The sequence below is a fragment of the Kickxella alabastrina genome, assembly GCF_025024165.1.
Source record: "Kickxella alabastrina strain RSA 675 chromosome Unknown BX661scaffold_25, whole genome shotgun sequence".
Classification (NCBI taxonomy): Eukaryota; Fungi; Kickxellomycota; class Kickxellomycetes; order Kickxellales; family Kickxellaceae; genus Kickxella; species Kickxella alabastrina.
Genome location: NW_026251496.1, coordinates 81081 through 96196, shown reverse-complemented (window position 1 = coordinate 96196; position 15116 = coordinate 81081). Strand labels below are relative to the sequence as shown.

Sequence of the window (15116 nt, the reverse complement as noted above, 5' to 3'; positions counted from 1 at the left end):
GCGTAAGGCCCTGGGTGATCAGGTCGCCATGGCACATCAGCTGGTTGTGCGCATCAAAGGCCTGCGCCAGGTTGGGCTTCTTGAGTACCTTGTCGATGTTGAGCTTGAGGTCCGAGTTGAAGCGCTTGAATAGATCTTCGAACAGCAGCGCGACCAGCTGCCCGGCCAGCTCGAGTCGCTTGTTGCCCAGGTAATCCAGGTCGTCAACCATGTCCTCGCGCCCTGCGGCCTGCAGCACGCGCCGCGCCATCATGGCCACGTACACACACTTGGCGCGGAAGTCAGCGCCATTGACCGGCACGTGCGCCAGCACCATGTTGGCCAGCACGTCCAGCGCCTCCTCGTGTGGCTGGCGCTTGGGGCGCCGAACCGCCGAGACGAGCCCTTGCTCTTAGCGCCGATATTGTCAAGCGCCGCGCGCTGCGTGAACAGCTTGGAAGCTGCGCCCTCCTCCAGCGTTGGCGACAGCATGTCGAGGTACAGCGGGTCGAGCCCGGCGACCAGCTGCGCGATCTCCTTGTCTGAAGTCATGCCCATGGCGCGCATTGCGACGACCAGCGGCACATCCTCGCCAAGCATGTTGTGCTTAAGGTACAGGCGGCTGTTCTTGTACACGACGTACGTGTTGGACTTGACCTCATGCGTGCTGGACGTAACGTTGGCAGACATGAAGCCCTTATTGTCCGTCTTCACAATGATTCTGTTCTTGGACATCTGCTCTTGCACCAGAATGACCTTCTCTGTGCCGCGCACAACAAAGTAGCCTCCGGGATCCAGCGGGCACTCCTGCATTGCCGCCATCTCGGCCTCGTTGCGCCCCGTCAGCACGCACCGCGCCGACCGCAGCATTATGGGCATGCGTCCAATCACCACGCCCTTGCGGATCACTCGCGACCGCCCCCGTGTGTACTCAATATCCACTGCCACCGGCGCAGCGTACGTCATGTCGCGCAGCCGGCACTCGTGCGGTGTGATCGACCGGTTGGCTGCGTCCGGGTCCATACGCTCGGGCATCTGCACACGGATACCGTGTACTTGAGGTAGAACCCGGGTCGACATCCGATGTCACCATCTCGTTGGCCTTGACGATTTTCTTCAGATCAACCTCGATGAAGTAGTTGAACGAGTCGATGTGCTGTTTGACCAAGCCCTTCACCCGCAGGAACGCCGGCAGCAGCTGCCATTTGTCGTCGACCGTCGGGATTGGGCTGCTCAGCTCCTTTGCATCGAGCGGCTGGCCGTTTCTGCCGCTGAGCCCGAGAAGCGCCTCGACGTCCTCCTGTTGTGCGTGTGCTGACAGATGTTGGTGCTGGAGGTAGCTGCCCTCGACATTCATTCTGGAATTGGGGATGCGGCCTTTCTAGCTTGTCTAAAATAGAAGGAAAAAGAAATAAGAAAATTAAGAAACAAAGGGGGCCTGAATTCGAATCGAACGAAAAGAACGTTTGGATTGAAAATGAATTAAGGAGCGTTGAAAAAACGAATGAATAACACTTTTTTATTTGTGGGCCTCTGTTGCTTCACGTAAAATTTGTTGAGACGAACATTTTTCTTTGTGCTGTATTCAAGCCATGATCCGCAGATCAAATCATCATCAGCATCGTCTGGAAACCCGAAATGGTGATGATCAGGCCAACTCCAATAAACACCGCTGTTTTCCTCAAATGCAAAGCGGAGGCAGCTCCAAAATTTCAATTTTTTTATATTTTTCTCTAGACGCTGCGGCATTTCCATCTATTGGCGAATTAGGAAAGGGTTGGGCTGTAAATGAAAGGCGCGGTGTTCTTATTGCCATCTGAGAAGACAGTGAGTAAACAAAATGTTCAAAGTAAACAGCCTGCGTTCAGACATTTTGTCTTTTTTGTTTTCGTTTCTTTTTAAATTTCGAGTTTTAATCGTACGGCCAACTAGACCAGTCTCACGGCCAAGCTACTTTTCATTTTGACACGGATAGCAATTCATCTGTAAGCAAATCAATAACCTTTTAATTATTTTTGATTTTAGTCCGGAACTTATTTTTCATATCTGCTCAATATTACCATGTGTAGTTCAAACCCGCTCATCCAGCCATTGTATTTTTTATGTTCGCTCCAAATGTGCCTTTCAGGCACATCTTCCAGACAAACGGATATTTGTTGGAAATATAAAAAGGACTACATATTTGTGCGGGGGTATAAATATTACTCAATTTCATCATCTCCGCCTTTTTTTGCACACTTTTTTTCTCCAAAAATAGGCGTCTTTGCCTCTCCTCACCCCCCGCACACACACAGACATACAAGCATAAAAACACACTATTATTTCCCCCATTTATTTTATAATGAGTGTTTTAATCTCTAGTGGAATAGATACGCGAGCCAGCCTTGGTTCTAGATGCCAGTCGTATTAATAACCTACTTTGAATATTATATTGCCGATGACCGAGAATAGGGCCTCCATTATAACTCTGGAATCACATTTTTATTTGCCTGAATTTTTTTGCATATCAAAACGAAATACATAATTGAAGCGCGAAATTGATGATCAAACCATGCTCTTCAAAAAAATTTTTAGTTGGCAAGAACCATCCTTATATCCACATCATCTTGTCTTTCTCTAGACATTCTATTTCATATTGATAGGCTTTTAACACTATTATAATTATTTATTTAATTACCAATGAATAGTGGTGGCGACAACAACGACGAAAAAGAGAGAAACAGGCAGATCTGCCTGGACACCGAGTCGAGCATCTGTCTGCATTTGATAAGACGCTGTACCCGTCGCAGATGCTGGGCTCAATGGCGGACATCAAGTCCCTGGACCTAAGCATCGGCCAGGACATCATGATGATTCCAGCCGAGGTAGCCTCGTCCGACACACATTTTATCCCGCGCATCCATGAAGTCAACGGATCCAGCGACAGCCAGCAGCAATTCACTCACTTGCTGGGTGTGGGCAAAAAGCCCACTGCAGCTGGCAGCAGCAGCCTTGGCCAGAGCAGTAGGCATTGCAGCGTGGCGACTACCGATATGGCTTACGCGGGGGATACTGAGGACTACTTCCAGGGTGTCTCAGATGCAGATACAGAGATGGATCGGGAGCTGCAAGCGGCCATCGACACTGTTCTTGAAGGACGCATGCCAACCATCAATGGTGTGCCGTCTAAGCAGAACAGCCAACATGCTGTCTACAACCGCAACGGCATTCTGGGCAGCGCGCGCAAACTTACTGGGAAGCTGTTTAGGGCCAATGACAGCGCATTTGTGCCTGTTGATTTGGGTCAGCAGCCGCAGCCGCAGCCGCAGCAACAGCAGTCGGCCATGGTCTACCTCCGCTTAGCGAGGCGCTGGGGCCTGCGGATGTTCAGCCGCAGCGCCGCACTCTGGGCAAACTATTTAGCGCCGGTTTTCCAGACGCCGCGAAGAGACACCGTCGCTCTCAGACGGCCAAATGTCCATGTCATCGATGGAGAAAGAGTCCACCGAGAGAAAAATCGACAGTGTAATCCCCGATGACCAAAAGTCCATTGTGCGCGCTGCCTGCTGCCTGCCAGAGCCCGTTACAGGCCCGCCTCGTCGCGGCAACAAATTTTTGCGCCCAATCACAGAGTTTGTGCAGAAGCGCCCGCTGGCCAGCCTTGGCATTGCACTGGCCGGATTGGTGGTATTCCTGGTCATCATAATCATTCTGCTGATCTGCGCTGTCTTCCCGTTCCTGATGCGCTCAACACTCCAGGACGTTTCACTGGTCGTCACCTCGGTGCATGCCCTCCCGCCGGCGGAGGTGTCCCGCGCGCTGTCGATTGCTCGTGCAGACCGCGTGGATTCGCGCGATGGGTTTGGCAGAAATGCCCGATTGGGGTTGGAGCCTATTGGAATTCAGGCTGTGCACAATGCGCCAAAGGCATTGTGGGTTCGCGACATTCAGAGAGTGTGGCTCCAGTGCAACATCAGCAGAGCCAGCATCAGAGCCACCGGCATCATTTGGCTGTTTCCAGTGCTGTTCATAATGGTGGCTCTTCGCTGACTGCCTTGCGCAACGAGCCAATGACGGTCCGTGTATCTGCACATTCTTCCAGAGACACCAGAAGCTTGGAAATTCAGGTAAGTGCTTCAAGTGCACTACCACTACCAGCTCGCACGCGTCGCCGCAGGGATTCAAAAGAGTAGTTGAAGACGAAATAGTAACCCTCACCAGCATCTCCATAAGCACCGTACATATTCCGATGCAGAGATCGAACATGCTGCCCACTCACACTGCAACTTCCACATCGCTGACTCGGGCCACGTCTGTAGCCGAAGTTCATAGCGCGCCAGAGAGCAATATGGCGGGATCAATTACAGCTACCTCATACATGCTGCGGGTTGGTGGAAACTTGACTTCAGGCGGGCCGATCGGCGTGAATATCGAGTTTACCGAGCCCCTGCGCATGATATGGCGTGACATCGAGGTCGGCGTCATAGAGCGCCCGGAGAGCATCCACATACCGGGCAAAGGAACGGCGCAGTGGACATGGCCGGACTTTGAAGTCCTCATCCCCAATTCGAGCGGCGACAAGTCTGCTGTAGTTCAGCGCCGCATGCAAGACGGCAGCGCAGTGCTTGGCAGAGCATCCACAGACAACACGCGCGCTGACATTGATCAGGCTGGGTCTGCACACGAAGGCCTGACCAACTGGTTTGGTGCCATCAGTGCGCACCGCTCGTTCACCATGCTGTGGAAGTCGCGCGTCAGGGTTTCTGCTATTGGATTGCACACCGACAACATTACGTTTGAAAAGCTTGTGAATGTCGTTTGCGGCGAGTCTGGGAGCTGCACCATCGACGGCACATCATTTGTGAGCTAGGCCTTTTTTCAATTATTTTTAGTTATAATAGTTATCTTTATTTAATCTTGATAGTAAATTACATTTTGCCTACATATAATCTTTTAATATGCAGCCAACATTTTTTAATTGTACATGTTAGGGCTCAAAATGTGTGCAAAATATTGTTTTATTGGTCAATTTGCGTGTCTTGATCGCGATCAACATTTATTTTGATTACATCGATCATGCTTTTTTTTGTAGTCTTTTTTTTCTGCCCTCAACAGGACAAACATGTTCTGTTTTCACTGTTCGTTTTTACTCTTTCAATTCTCACTCAACTACATTACACTCTTGTTTTTTACACTAAAACACAATTCCTTATATAGAGAAATGCCTAAATCCCAGGACAACGGCGAGAGCTCAGGTCGCCAGGAGATCAACTCGCAAGAAAAGGAGTTCCAAAACTATCAAAAATCGTTGCAGAACAAACGCACAACGCCCTAAATCGCAATGCAAACACCGGCAGCAACAATTACAAGCAGAACAACAAACCCGACGCCAAAAAGAAGGACACTGAGCGCGACGAGCGGATTCCCAAGAGCGCGTCTAAATGCAAGAAGCAGGTGCGCGACATCAACCGGCTCCTCAACAGCAAACAACTGATGCCGTCGACGAAGCGTCTAGAGCTGGAGCGGCGAATCAAGGCACTGACGGTGATGCAGACACAACTGGCCGGCTCGCACAATGACAAGGCCAATGCGACCAGATATCATGGTGTCAAATTCATCGAGCGCAAAAAGGTGCTGCGCAAGCTTGAGCAGCTTGACAAAAAGATTATTGCCGCTGACAGGCACAGCGAAGAATTTGAGGGCCTCAGGACAGAGAAGCGCGAGCTTCTGATGGAGCTCAATTACACCACATACTACCCTGATGAGGTCAAGTACATCTCGCTGTTTCCGGCTGATCCTAAGAGCACCAGCGAGGACACCAAGGAGAGGCAGGCAAAGATTAAGGAGGCCATTCGGGCGGCGATGGGCAGGGGCGATTTGCCCAAGGATGCGAGAGAGGTGGCCGCTCGGGATCGCAAGGCCATCCGCCGGAGCAACAAATTCCTGCTGCGCTCGGTGTCGCTCGCTCACGGGCTGAAGGACACTGGCGGCAATAGCGAAAACGAGGACGACTCGGATGACAGCCAAGACGACGACAACGAGGGTGGTGCTGCTGCTTCTAGCGGTGCGGCGGACATTGAGAAGGACGAGTTTTTTGCGTAGGGCCATTTTTTGAGTATAAGAAAACAAATTTGCGTATTCAACAAACATTGGGAAATGGAAAATAAAAAGACGTTAATATAAGCTATATTTTACTGTAAACATGATTGGCATCTGCGCTGCTTCCAACGGTCGGGTGCCGCCTGACCAGGTCTTTGTATGTAGAGGTGGCGGCCGTCGAGTACGCCTGCGCCACGTCGCCAGCAGTGTCAACATCAAATGCTGGCGCGCTGTACTCCGTGTCGAACGATGAGCGAACCAGCCCCAATTCGGCATCCGCAATCCTTGCCTTTATTAGCATGGACTTCAGCGAGTCCATCCTCTGGTAGTGAGAGGAGCCACCATCCAGTGCATCCGCTCTGTCTACCATCGTCGACATACTTTCGCGACGACCTCCAAACAAGAGGGCGAGCAGGGACTTGCGCACTTCGCCATACGCCTTGACAAATGCGGGGTCGGTAATGAACACGATAAAGTTGGCAAATGCAATGGCTGGGATGGAGAACCAGGAAAGGCTGACCATGTACACCCACCTGTTGGCGTCCTCCTTGAACGTCATTGTGAGGTCGTACTGCAGCGCGTAAAACATGGTGTTGATGACCCACCAGGCAATGGGCGCACAGGGGTAGAGGGCAATGCGGATAGCCGCGCTGTTGAACTTGTGCATGATCCTGAAGCTGCGCTCCAACTGCCGCCTTGTTTCTTTGGCCTGTACGTCATATTTCGGAGTTCCAGACACAGAGGTGCTGACATCTGTCGGGCAATCACTGCTGCTGCTGCTACTGTTGCCATCGCTGCTGTGGATGAGGAACTCTCTGTTTGTCTCCGAGATTTCCTTCAGAGAGCAGCTAATCCTGCGCTGTTGCATGATGAGGCCGACGATCACACGCACAGATATGACAACATTGAACAGCAGGGCGAGAAAAGGAATGAGGAGCTGAACACCAACAACATATGCAATATACTGTGGGGTTCCGGTTGGCACTGGGTCAAACGCCGAGCAGTAGCCGTGTGTGGCGGCCCAAATAGTTGGCGGTACCCAGTGCAACAGTGATACGCCCAGCGGGACAGCAAAGTACAAATACTCGATGTACCTCGGCAGACTGGCCAGCCCGCCGCCGTGCAGAGTGATGTAGAGATTGACAGCAATAGATGTTGATGTGTAAACGCTGGCGTATCCAAAGAACACACTGAAGAACATATTTGTGCGGCAGGAGACGACTCCGGTTGTTTTTGCGACGGCTTGAATGAGGCACTCGATAAAATCATAGATACTAATAGCAAATATTAATCTCAGAGACACGCGGTTGACAATGGCGGGACGCCAGAAATGAACACAGGCAAGGAATATGACCATTGCACCACAGAGAGAACTGCCAAGTCCATTGGCCATGTGGGACCCCCATTGCTTGGTGCGGAGAATATCCATTGCGCGGTAAATAATCTCTGATGGGTCTTCAGGGCCCATTTCAAGTAGGCGCTTGACGATCATGGTAAAAGCAGAGATAATGAATAATAACGACGTAACTTGGGGCAGAGCAAAATAAAAGTAGAGTGTGGTTTCAATAAAGATAATAATGTATTGTCTACAAGTTTATATGATTAATAGCTTGGCCATTATAATTTGTTTTTAGCACTGGATAATGGCAGGATGAGAAAACCAAGCTACATTTAAACAAATCACGCAGGAGTTCAGCACATGTGCAGCATTGATTGTACATGTTTGTAACTAGTTGTTTGCGCTGTGTAATTTGACTATACGTCAATATATCTTTATCAAAAATTTAAATGTTTTTCAGATTGAGTGTTTTCAAGCAATATGCAAACATATTATCAATATAAGCACTTGTACATGGGCTTGTAAAATAGACACCGCTTAATCAGAAATCAATTATGTCGATGTTGTCAATCCTTAAAAGAAGGGCAATATGTATTCGCCACAAACAATAAACAATGGAAAGAGGCATTACACAATAGGAACCAAAGTTGAAAAACGTGACAGAGGATTAGTGGTAAATGAAAATGAGCGCATCTCGTTTCTGGTACATGTACTGCGGGTCATGTAAATCAAATAATACTAAATTATTACGCAAGCTGGTGCCAGGCACACATTAAAAATGGTGATGTTGTTTGCATACACTATGCGTGCAACTGGCGGCGGCATTCCCACGACGTATTGCTGAGTAGAATTCAAACTTTATTTTATTGTTTTCAAACTGAGTCTGATTGTAAAATGGTGTCAATTGAACAATCCTGCTGCCTGGGAGAAATACAAAACATTAGCAAAATAGAAGCTTGAAAAAACAAACACAAAATATTTTCTGGATTTCAAGCAAATGCAGCTGCATATAAACGGCGCTCAATGGCTTGTGTTCTATGTATTCCAAATCAAGCGCCGCTTACAATATACAAAAAAACGCAAGCATACATAATTAAATGCAGCCATGAGAAATATAAAATAAATTAATAGTATGTTTGTGGTGGTGTGCAATGGCGGGTGTAAAACAAAATAATTACCACAGATTTATTACATGGGTGCAGCGTCAATCGCAGAGATTTGCCAACATTAAATGTAAAAAATGGATCACCACGAAAAAATGCCATATAGCAACTTTGCTGGGCTTGTTTGAAAATTTGGAATCTGTACAAACAAGAAAACGTAGGGTTAGGAACAATTAATAATACACTAATCAGAAATTGTATACTAAACCATGTTCTTGGAGCCAATAGGAATGTCATTATCTATACTCTCTCAGTCATCCAAATGTATCTCAGACAAGTCATGAGGTACAAGTCCAAACATGACAATTCCAGCTATAAGCATTGAGACAATACAGCAAAAAGCGATATTATTTTGTGTGCTCACATACGCATCCTGAAAAATAGCTCGCTGGTCTACAGGCAATTCCAAAAAGTAAGTGATATTGTTTATCGCGCTGTTAATATCCACGCTCATGTTTAATTTACCCTCAAGCTTAGCCGGAAGCATATTTACCCAAACAGTTATTGAGGTGCCTTCACCAACGACACTTCCAAGACAAGCCACCATTCCATATAATGTAATGGCAATCGGCATGTCTACAGTTGATACGGATTCTTGCACTCCAATACCGACGCAGCTGGTGACAATGCCACCACCAATGCCTTGAACCAATTGCACAACCGCAATTTCTACATTATAAACACCATTTCCTTTGCTACCGCACGAGTGAACCATCATGCAACTGTTGACAAGCTATAGTGCCCAGCCGATCCACGACCAGCGGCGGTATCACTTGGAGTACTGAATTGCCCAACCGCCAAAAAACAGACCAATATAATACCCAGTTGTTCCCATCTGCAGTATCATAGCCATGCGCGATGTCATCTCGCTTGTGACCTGAGTGTACGGGTTAAAGTAGTACAGGGATATGCCTGATGAATAGTTGAAAAATACGTTGACAATGACTGCGCATGTAAATGTGCGCAACTTGAACAGCTTAAACGGCACTACGGAAAACGTGGCCAAGAAACGCTCGTAGTACACAAAGAGTATCAGGGGAAACACACCAATGAACAGGGGCGCAATAAATTGCACGCCCACCCACCCATATAAAATGTTGAGTTGCATTCCCATGGGTGCAAAAATAGAAATAATCCCACCGCTGAATAGAATTAGTCTGAGAATGTCTAGATCTGTCATAATGCTCAAAACCGGTGTGAATAAAGGGTTCTCCTTTACACCACTGTCATTTATTTTTCCCGTGGCAACACGAGCACACCTGTCCAAGACAAACAAGCAGTAGAATGCAGGCATCGAGCACAGGACAGCCAAAATAGCCAGGATTCCATAGACCCATTGCTACCTGTCAACCAAGCTATTACCAACCTCGACTCCCAAATAATAATTAACAATGCTGGGTACAGACACATATGCCGCAACAGAGGCACGCAAGTGGATGGGCAGAATGTCGGACAGAATACTAGTGATAAATGTTTTGAAGCCGACCTGCCCCAGTTCTGAAATGACAGTTCCGCCGAAAATGGCTGAAAAGTTTTTGGCGGTCGCACAAGTAACAAATTCTAGTACCTGCAAAACCACGGCTGCCATTAAAAGCTGCAAGTGACTGAATACATAAGAAAGCTTTGCAAATACAGGGAAAATTCCAGTGACAAGCAGACTGGTGACCGTGCCAATGAGACCAGCGCGCGACATGGCGTTAAAATCGCTGAGACCTCTGGGCTCAACTGTATTCGTAGCGCTAGAGTCCATTACTGTGAGGAAGTTAATAAAAATATACCAACAATAATTATGATTTTGTCGAAGCGATGCCATTTAGTATCCAATTTTGATATTGTGCTATTTGAAGCCATATCAAGAAGATCCTGTGACTTGGTCTCGGAACCAACAGTTGGAATACACAACCCACTTTGGTGTCCCGTGCTGTCAATTATACTGCTGCTGTAATTTACATTATCGGCTAATGACTGTAGATATCTCATGGCGAGTGTGCAAAACTGATTGTCTTTTTGACTATATTTTGGGTAATAAGGCGCAAGTTTATAGAAATTGACAAAGATAAAAAATCTATTATATGTATAGACTGAAAATAATTCTTTAATTGGATCACTCTGCTCAGCAATATATTACAAATATGATTTGCCAAGGTAAAAAATAAATATGTACAAATTGTGACCAGAAGACGCATGTTAATTATGACATGTCACTCATTAATAAATAAAGTTTTAATAAAATACATAACCAGTGCCGACGTAAGCTTATGTGCGCAGCTGTTACAAGATATACTTTTTTGTTGTCATAATTATCTAAACATCTACATCCAAACTAAAAATAATTGATTGTGTCTGCGACAATATGCAACTTTTTGAATATCCAGTGAAAAAATTAAGCTGCCAAAAATAATCCTGAATAGGGTTGAGGCTTTCATTGAAATACATCGGTTGTTGGCGACTTAAAGGGGACGTTGGTTTTTGGACAAGCATTCAACTCATTTGACATTGTCCGACAAGTTTGAAAATTTTTTTAAAAAACATTCTGCTTCGGAATTTGTTCGCTTGAAATTGTTTAGCAGCCAAATTTGGTTTGCTTGCATTATGGATAATTCCTACCACTCGCAATTGATTTTTCACTTTTATGTGATAAGGCATGTTGATCAACCTGATGATATGGAAGTGAATGTTAATGAAAACTCGTTTCACAGTTCTTAACCTCAACATGCCAATTAACAGGGCATTGATGGTACCATACACGATCAAATCAGGGGACACAATAATGGCACCCTGATATACCCCCAATTCCATAATGTATATGCTTGAACATGCATATACAAAGAGTATAGCCTTGACACGCCAAGACACCAGTCTGCCCGCAGAAGAACCAGTTCTCACCAATGGTATGACATCAATTATTGCAATGTCACGTGGCAATTACAATTTCTATTTTCACTGTCAATAATTTTGAATAGATAAGCGGAGCTCTTTAAGCTCCCTTATAGTGGATTTTGAATAATAAATATATTTTTGACAAACTATTCTTATTACAAATGGAGTGCACAATTGGCAAAGTGCACAATAAAGGCAACGATATATATATGAGGTCGGTCTCAGTTACGCTTTTGATTCCATTAATAATAAAACCTTTATAAACTAGCACCCCACCTTTTAACACTGCATTGTAGTGCTCTACACACACCCTCTTATTATAACAGGCTAAAATATTAAAATGGAAAATAATTAATGGGTTTTTGCACTTGCACTACTTGAAAAATGAATACTACCTTAATTGCGGTATGCATATGTCTGTCATCCGCTATCAACCTGTACACATGCTTTTCACCCCTCCATTTTAATGTGTTCCAATGCACGCACACGCGTCATACAGGCACAGCATATAACGTATACATATTCAAATTATAAGTAATTATTTGTTAATAATAAACAATCTAATAATATAATATAATAAAGTTATTATGTTGCTATTCCAATTTAAAAATAGGTATGGATAACGCAAGATGTGTGGCTAACTCAGATTTTTAATATAAATGTTGTCTTAATTAATTAAGTAAATAAGTTTATAGTTGCTGGACATGACATCCAAAATTCATCCTATATAGTGATGCTAATTGTAGAAATTGTATTGGTTGATGGTGATCAACTGATTAACCAGTCTTGGCTGTTTAGCAACACAAACAATAAGTCACACAGTGACCAAATCAATATGATCTCTACTCTTTACCTTTTACAATGCATAGCACTTATTTATTAAATATACTTTATATCATTATAATTTATCTACACGTTCATAGAACGTTCCTATATTCCAACAAATACTATACAACATATGGTTACAATTAGTTGTGTTTTTACGTACGCGTCTTGCACAATGCTCTGCTGGTTCATGGGAAAGCCAAAAAAGTAAGTGATGTTGTTTATCGCACTTTTGACATCTACATTGGAATTGAGCTTGCCCTCAAGCCTTTGTGGTAACAAATTGATCCAGATTGCTGTTGCACTAGCCTCACCCAAGATGCTCCCAAAGTATGTAAACGTGCTATACATTGTGGTAGCAATTGGCAAGTCCACAACAGGCACTGAAGCTTGAATTCCAATGCCTAAGCAGCTATTGATAATGCCGCTGCCAATACCCTACAGCAATTTCACAGCCACAGTCTTCCCATTAGTTATATTGTTGCTGCTACGCAAGTGTACCATTAAACCAGCAGTTAGAATCCACAGTGCCCAGCCAACCCATGTCCAGCGCCGATACCGCTTGGAGTACTGCATTGCCCAACCACTAACAAACAGACCAACGTAATACCTGGCAACTGCTATCTGCAGAAACATGGCCATGCGCAATGATACTCCACTTGTAACCTGCATGAATGGGTTAAAATAATATAGCGACATGTCCCACGAATAATTAAAAAATAGTTGCAATAATGGCGCAGGTAAATTTGCGCAACTTGAACAACCTAAAAGGAATAGTGGGAAACTTTGCCAATTGTTGCTCATGGTACACAAAAAATACCAACATCACCACACCCATGCCGAGGGGAGCAACGAATTGCACACTGCCCCATCCGTAAGTGATGTTCAACTTCATCCCCAGTGGTGCAAGTATGGCGACAATGCCACCACATAAAAGCATGAGTCCGGGATATTTAACTCTATGGTCACATCAAGGAAGCGTCTGAATAGTGGCCGCTTTTTAGTTTTAATTTTAGCGACTTTGCCTAAAACTGTACGGGCGCGCCTATCCAGGATAAATAAACTGGTGATTGCCGGAATAGAGCAGACGGCTGCCAAAATTGTTAGAATCCTATAGACCCACCGCCATTTTTCAATCAGACTGTGGTCAACCTCAACACCGAGGTAATAGTTTATGATGCTGGGCACAGACAAGCATGCAGTGATAGCAGCACGCAGATGGATGGGTAGAATGTCAGCCAGAATAATTGCAATCAAGGCTCTGTGTCCCGACCGTCCTATATTTAAAATAATAGATCCGCCAAAGATTGTCGAAAAGGTTTGAGCCACTGAAAATACAGCCAAACCTAACGCGTGCAGTACACCAGATATAATTAGCCCTTGCAAGTGGCCAAACACATTGTAGATCTTTGCAAATACTGGACGGGTACCTGTAACAAGAATATTTGAAATCATTCCAATGAGACCTGCACGCGTCATGGAATTGAAATCGCTGAGAACCCTAGGCTGTATCATGGCGGTAAAACTCATGTCCATGGCCATAATAAAGTTGATGAAAAAGATTCCACAATGACCATGAGCTTGTCGATGCGCTTAATTCAGTAACAATTTTTCTTGACGCTGTTTAAATTAGCAGTAAACTTGCTGTTGAGTTTGTCTTCTGAGTAAACTGGGGTGGTGCTGGAGACATCAAAAAAGTATGCATTTCCAACGCTGTTGTTGTTGCTGCTGGCGACAGGACTCGAAATGTTTAATATGATCCCATCGCAAATTTAAAAGGTAATGCTTGTTATAATTATATATGTATGAGGCAACGATAATATTTGTTTTTTATGTAGTAAATTTCTATAAAATTACAAATAATCTATATTTTCTACAATAATGGATTTTACTCAAACTTTGTATATGGTCAGCAGAAGCATGCTTATATACTTTATTATTACCCATGGGGCGGGGGCATCATCACATGTAACGCTTAAAAATAGTAAAATGTAAGTAAAAAATTAAAGCAGGATATCCACTGTATTTAACAAGGTCACTTAATGTTGCGTGCCTAACATAAATTTTAAAGGCATACGCCAACTTTTGAATAAGCATTGATGCCCAAAATGAGTTGTGATTTTATAATTAGTAAATAATTGAAGACAATAAAGTGGCTTTTATTCACTTTATTCTGCTAATAATAATTCCTGATTGAGCACATTCTAAATTGGTATTTTTAAGATAATATAAAATTCAGGTAGCCAAACATCATGCAATAGTATTGTAATGCAGGGTGAGAATGCTTCCATGACACTTTTATAAATATACCATTTTTGATATGTGCGCAGCATTCTATTTTTGAATTGAAGTATACATTTACTTATACTTTCAATACCAAAATAAAAAATAAAAAGCCGCTTGTGGCTACAGTATATTGGTTGAAGACAATTAACTGATTAACCAATTTTGACTATTCCAGCCAAACACAGTTATATGTTATTATCTTTGCTTTTCCCAGTGCATAGCACATATATTTAATACACTTCTACACATAATTTTTATTTTTCATGTTTACAAAACGTTTATATAATTTCCCAGATTTTAACAACTGTGGTAAAAAATACCATTCAAGTATAATTTTAAATTGAATTAAATTATTACTATTTGCTAAAAATAGTTCATTACATTGACCAACGCGCTAACAATTGGGGGACTAGAATATAATTTGTATTCAACCTATATTCCCGGTGTGTTTATATTTTTACACTTATTTACTCATCTTTATACACATGATGCTGTACTGCAAAAAATAAATCTACATATAGGTTCAATTAATAATAAGTGGTATGAGCATTATAATAATGCATATA

General features: G+C 44.2%; 5 protein-coding genes across 5 annotated transcripts; 4 read left to right on the top strand and 1 right to left on the bottom strand.

The window, feature by feature from the left end:
• The first annotated feature begins 2502 nt into the window (after positions 1 to 2502).
• On the top strand, positions 2503 to 3621 carry BX661DRAFT_59125 (uncharacterized protein). The gene has a single exon (XM_051539293.1). The coding sequence runs from the start codon at positions 2769 to 2771 to the stop codon at positions 3495 to 3497; it is 729 nt and encodes a 242-aa protein (XP_051389360.1). The 5' UTR covers positions 2503 to 2768; the 3' UTR covers positions 3498 to 3621.
• A 478-nt stretch (positions 3622 to 4099) lies between these two features.
• On the top strand, positions 4100 to 4897 carry BX661DRAFT_59127 (uncharacterized protein). The gene has a single exon (XM_051539294.1). It carries the CDS (start codon positions 4208 to 4210, stop codon positions 4826 to 4828), a length of 621 nt encoding a protein of 206 aa, XP_051389359.1. The 5' UTR covers positions 4100 to 4207; the 3' UTR covers positions 4829 to 4897.
• A 500-nt stretch (positions 4898 to 5397) lies between these two features.
• On the top strand, positions 5398 to 5847 carry BX661DRAFT_128535 (uncharacterized protein; the record flags this gene model as incomplete). The annotated part of the gene is made up of 1 exon (XM_051532510.1): positions 5398 to 5847. A coding segment is annotated over one exon (450 nt), but the record flags the coding sequence as incomplete, so codon positions are not given.
• Positions 5848 to 6163: 316 nt separating this feature from the next.
• Positions 6164 to 6698, top strand: BX661DRAFT_187396 (uncharacterized protein). Its single transcript, XM_051537204.1, has one exon. It carries the CDS (start codon positions 6277 to 6279, stop codon positions 6499 to 6501), a length of 225 nt encoding a protein of 74 aa, XP_051389357.1. The 5' UTR covers positions 6164 to 6276; the 3' UTR covers positions 6502 to 6698.
• A 2111-nt stretch (positions 6699 to 8809) lies between these two features.
• Positions 8810 to 10309, bottom strand: BX661DRAFT_173012 (uncharacterized protein; the record flags this gene model as incomplete). The annotated part of the gene is made up of 4 exons (XM_051533830.1): positions 8810 to 8871; positions 9025 to 9228; positions 9370 to 9818; positions 9903 to 10309. The coding sequence occupies 4 exons, from the start codon at positions 10307 to 10309 to the stop codon at positions 8810 to 8812; spliced, it is 1122 nt and encodes a 373-aa protein (XP_051389356.1).
• Between the last annotated feature and the right edge of the window lie 4807 nt (positions 10310 to 15116).